A 5,408-nucleotide genomic window follows, 5' to 3' on the forward strand; every position below is an offset into this window, starting at 1 on the left:
TGGAACGCGACAGCGTTCCCGTCGACCCGCCAAGGGGTGTAAGACAGTGGGCTACGGCGCAGCGACTACGCGCCCCGCATCGGACGCGGTAAGCGTCGAGCAGCGCCGCGTTCGGCGCGGCAACGAAATGTGCGCCTGAGCAAGCGACGGACGCCTGAGTCTTAGAAACAGCTCGTTTCTAAGGCAACACCGCATTCACTAGAGACGCTTTTGTACCGCTTTGAAGCATCGAGCTCGTGGCTGACACTCTGCCTCTGGACACGGACGCGTTCGGACGCAAGATGTCGAGCTCTGCAAGAGCGGTTTCAGCGGCCGCGTCTGGCCGTGGTAACAGGTCTTCTGTCGCCCCACCGGGCTATCGGTATCTACTACCGACTTTGCCATCAGGCGAAACTATGAAGGAATGTCTGTTCTTACATTGTGACGTTGCCGGGAGACCATACCGCCTCGAAGACTTCCGTGACCCGCTGCAAGAACTCGGTGTATTGAAAGACGTGACCGGTATTGGCCCCTTCCAAATGACGCATGTGTGGCTCATCAAGCTACGAACTCCAGAGGTGAAGGAAGTGCTGGTTAGAGCGGGAGGCCTGGAGGTAAGAGGGCGCTTTTGCGCCGTCATTGACCCAGTGCAACAAGACATCACACTCAAAGTACACTGGGTTCCATTCCACGTTACCGGGGAAGCATTGAAGAAGGCTTTCGACCACTATGGCGAAGTGAAAGAAGTAAGACAAGAAGATTGGAAGGTGAGGGGCTTCGAGCAAGCTGAGTCTACCACGCGTATTGTGCGGATGACGCTCCGAGAGAACTTAACACCGGACGCTCTGCCCCATTTGTTCAAGATCTTTGGTGGCTCTGTGCTGGTTGTCGTTCCCGGGAGAGCTCCGATTTGCCTGCGGTGTCGACGCAAAGGACACATTAGAAGAGACTGCAGAGTGCCAAGGTGTTCTGAGTGCCGGGAATTCGGCCATGAAGCACATGATTGCGTACGTACGTATGCAAGAGTTACTGGCAGCACGCAACCCGACGACGAAGGTCTGGAATTGATGGAAGAAGAGGTAACGGAGAAACTGACAGCGTCCGCGGAAACGCCGGTTCAGCAGGTGGCAAGTGTCGCAAAAAAGGTGGCAACGCCATCCGCGTCGACACAGGACGCCACAGCAGGAAGAAAGCAGAAAGAAAGAAGAAGGAATGAAGAAGAGAAGACACCGCCTGCGCCCGCAGAAACGGAGCCCGGGTGTGACGCGTTTAACGTGGAGATGGACGCGGAGCCAGAGACGCCATATGAGACGCCGGATGAGTTGGCCACTGAGGAGCCAGCCGTGCCTTCCAAGAGGCACCGAAGCGATGCTCCAGAAGAGGAGACGCCGGCTGACAGTGTTCAGCGCTTGGAGCCGCAGTGGATGGTGGTCCGGTCGACCCGGGCCAAGAAAGGGAAGTCCGCCCCACCGCAACGGTCAGCGTCGCTCACCCGAGAAGGGCAGGCGACGCAGTGACCAACGCGACTGGTGTCGCGGGTGCCCGTGGAAGCTATCGTGCCGACAGGGACGCTCAGTTTGTGAGCGTTGCTATTTGCTGGGCGCCTTACTGTTGTTTCGCTCTTGCTCTCTGAAATGGCTATGTCGTTAGCTCCATTACGCGTGGGAACACTCAACGTTAGAGGTTTTAGGGCGAGACGGCGGCAGCGTCAGCTCCGACGCGTAATGTTGGAAGAAGATTTAGATATATTGGCGATTCAAGAGACTAAAATAGAGAGTGAGAGTCAGACTGATAGTATGGTTGCACAGTTTAGTGACCGCTATACTGTATGCGTTAGTCATGCTGTTGGCACAACGGCCGGATGCTGCATGTTTATTAAGAAAGGTTTGGGTATAGTTGAGGAAACAGTTCTAAGTTGTCAGAGTGGTCGATTTGTGCTGTGCAATTTTGTATACTGCAACGTAAAATACCGAATATTATGTGTGTATGCACCAACGAAAGTGAATGACCGGCTAAGTTTCTTTCAAGAAATATCGCATTATCTGAATACAGACAGATGTTTGATAGTGTTAGGAGATTTCAATTGCGTTTTGAGCTCGGATGATCGTTCGAGTGATGGATACTGGGCTGATAAGAGCGTTGTCTTTCTGAGGGGGGCCATTGGAAGAGCTCTGTTGGAAGACATTGCACATTACGCGAAAGGAGGCAATAATCGGCATTATACTCATTTTCAAGGCAATAGCCATGCAAGGTTAGACAGAGCTTATCTTTCGCAAGAAATCGCCACCATGTGCGATGACTACAAGGTGCTGAACATAACATTTAGCGACCATTGTTTAGTAGCCTTCACGATAGGGAAAAAGATTACCGCAAAACCTGGAATGAAATGGGAAACATGGAAATTAAACGCGAAACTCTTAAAGGACGACCAATTTCTAGAGAGTGTACGCACAGAAATTGCCAAAGCAAATAATGACTGTGAAAAAGGATGGGGTGAGCGATGGGAGCGATTTAAAGAAGTCGTAAAAATGAATGCCATAGAGCGAGCAGTAGAAATACGTTTTAAAGAGCGCCAAGAGGAAAATAACCTTAAAAAAATGCTTCAGGAATTTGTGGATGCCGAAACTGCAGCGCCAGGCACCTTTATGGAAGAAATAAGGGAAACAAAGAATAAAATTGAGGCTATCGACACGGAAAAATACCGTGGCGCACTTATTCGCGCACGAATGGGAAAGATCTTGGCTGATGAAATGCCAACAAAGCGTGCATTGGGAACTGAGAAAAAGTATGCGAGGAGAAACGAAATAGTTGAGATTGAATACAAAGGGAAAATATCTAGAGATGCCGAAGAAATTAATTATGCGTTTACAGAATATTACAGGGAGCTCTTCAAGTGTAGAATACCGAGCAAGGCTGGGTATGAAAGCCATTTTCTAACCACTCTACCTAGGTTAGACGCCGAAGAAACAGATAGATTATCCGAAGATATCACAGCAAAGGAGATCGAAACGGCCATTGAAGACCTTAACCCTGGAAAATCGCCAGGACCTGATGGCCTAACAGCAGTTTTTTACAAAGCCTTTTGCTCGAAGATAGCCATCTTATTAGAGCGTGTTTTTATGGAGGCGTATCAAAAAGGTCGTTTGCCACCGTCCTTTAAAAGGGCGTATACAGTCTTGATACCAAAAAGCGATGACGCAAATAAACTTAACAAAGTAACAGGCTACAGGCCAATTACGCTGACAAACGTAGATTATAAAGTTTTAATGAAGATATTTGCGCGGAGACTACAAGGGGTTATTGGTGCTTTAGTAGGACCACATCAGACCTGCGGGATAAGAGGGAGGTCTATATTTACTAATATCCATGTGGCTCGCAGCATTCTTGAAACTTGTGATGCAGATTTTAGGAAAGTCGCTATGTTACAAATTGATCTAGAAAAGGCGTTTGACAGAGTATGTCACAATCTCCTGTTTACAATTCTTGGCTATGTCGGTGTTGGATCACGGATAACAGAGGGAGTTAAAATGGCATACAGTAATTGTACAACTAACCTCATTGTCAACCATAAGCTAACTGAAAGGATTGAAGTGCGTTCCTCTGTTCGTCAGGGGTGTCCCCTGTCACCTCTTTTGTTCGCAATATATCTAGAGGCTCTCTGTAAAAGAATTATTGATAGTCCGGATGTGCGAGGATTCAGCCTAGAAGGATGTGAGGTACGTTTATTAGCTTACGCTGATGATGTTGTTGTTTTCTGTGAAGATAAGGAGAGTGTTCGAGCTACCATGACAATTATGCGTGAGTTTTGTGACATGACGGACAGCAATATAAACTTGAATAAGTGTGTCGGCTTGTGGCACGGCCAGTGGCAAACAACGCCGCGTGTTTTTGAAGGTATGCAGTGGAAGCTCACGCCTGGGATTTATCTTGGTGTACCATTAGGCACACATCGAGACACTAAAGACTTGTGGAATGGCAAAGTGCAGGAATTAAAAGCTCCAACTGATAAGTGGGCTGGACGTGATCTCTCTATATTTGCACGTGCGGCTATCTGCAGAATCTTCTTGGTGAGCAAGCTGTGGTATCTCATGCAAGTCCTGAGTTGTTCCCGATTCAACCTCAAGAAATTCCATAGAGTTTTTGCTGTTTTTGTGTGGCAGTCTGAATATGAAAGAACAACCAGGAACAACTTGTTTCGCAAGTTGGGTCAGGGGGGCTTGTCATTACCAAATTTATACTTAAAGCAACTGATTTCTAGATTTTTGTTCTTACGAGACACGACAAATCCTTTCTTACGAACAGTTATTCAAGTCCGATTGAGCAATGCCTTACCTAACTTTGTTGTCTCGATGAGGGAGGGTGGGTGTTACGCAACGAGTAAATTTTTACGTGAGGTGGTCGTAGCATTTAGATTTTTACACCACCACTTTTCCATAGAATATTTGGCTGCAGTCAGTCGTAAGCGGATAAGCTCGGATTTAATAGATATTATGTTCCCAGAACCATTATATCGATTAATGTACCGCGAAGGCCAAGGGAAAGATGTCCTAAAACGTGTGAAGCGAATGATTGTACCAGGGGGAGTGAAAACATTCTTTTTTAAACTACATACTAATACCTTGCCTGTTAAAACATGGCTAGAAGAAAGAGGGGACTATTTACCATGGGGGACTAACTGTTTGATTTGCAAGAAACCAGAAACTATAGAACACGTTTTTCTGGACTGTTGGAGTGCGGTCTTCTTTTGGGATATTATGCAAAGAACTATTAAAAAAGAATTGCCGTTAACAGCTCATGGTATCCGTTATCTATCCACAGAGCAAGACAGTATACCTTATGACATGTTCTTTCTTCTCGGCCTTCACAGTATCTGGAGAAACCGCATGGCTGTAAGGAATTGCGATATAAATGTGAGAACAGTAAACTCATATTTTGCTGAGAATATCAGTAAACTGCGGGAAGTTTTTCAGAAGTTAGCGTATGACGATGATCTGTTGTCATTGATGGATGGCCTTGCCAAAATGAAAGTTTTGTAATCTAAACCGCAAGCTTCAAGCGCAGCGGTGGGAAAGTGAATATTGTCAAATGGTGGGAGCAGTCTGTATTGATGTATTTGTTGATTGTCTGGAAATAAAGAAAAAAAAATCGAGCTCGTGGCTGAGTGGTAGCGCCTCCGTCTCACACTCCGAAGGCCCTGGTTCGATTCCCACCCAGCCCATCTTGCAAGTTGTTTTTTATTTATGAAGTGCCTGCTGGGATTTATCGCTCACGGCCAACGCCGACGACGCCGACACCGACGTCGACGCCGACGACACCGGCTTTTCTGCGACACGAAAAGCGACATCGGTGAATGCGGGATAAATGAAGCACCCCTTTGAGGTCTCATATGCACGATTTGAACCACGCTCACCGCATTGCGCAGAGTTCAG

At 47.2% G+C, this 5,408-nt stretch overlaps 1 protein-coding gene across 1 annotated transcript; it reads left to right on the forward strand.

Annotated features, from left to right (window-relative positions):
* The first annotated feature begins 261 nt into the window (after positions 1-261).
* On the forward strand, positions 262-5,128 carry LOC135914511 (uncharacterized). The gene has a single exon (XM_065447402.2). The coding sequence runs from the start codon at positions 282-284 to the stop codon at positions 1,494-1,496; it is 1,215 nt and encodes a 404-aa protein (XP_065303474.1). The 5' UTR covers positions 262-281; the 3' UTR covers positions 1,497-5,128.
* The last annotated feature ends 280 nt before the right edge of the window (positions 5,129-5,408 follow it).

This window comes from Dermacentor albipictus, chromosome 1, assembly GCF_038994185.2.
Source record: "Dermacentor albipictus isolate Rhodes 1998 colony chromosome 1, USDA_Dalb.pri_finalv2, whole genome shotgun sequence".
Classification (NCBI taxonomy): Eukaryota; Metazoa; Arthropoda; class Arachnida; order Ixodida; family Ixodidae; genus Dermacentor; species Dermacentor albipictus.

What these genes read in the sequence shown, in the direction of transcription:
- LOC135914511 (XM_065447402.2), top strand. Translation starts at nt 282, where the DNA reads ATGTCGAGCTCTGCAAGAGCGGTTTCAGCGGCCGCGTCTGGCCGTGGT.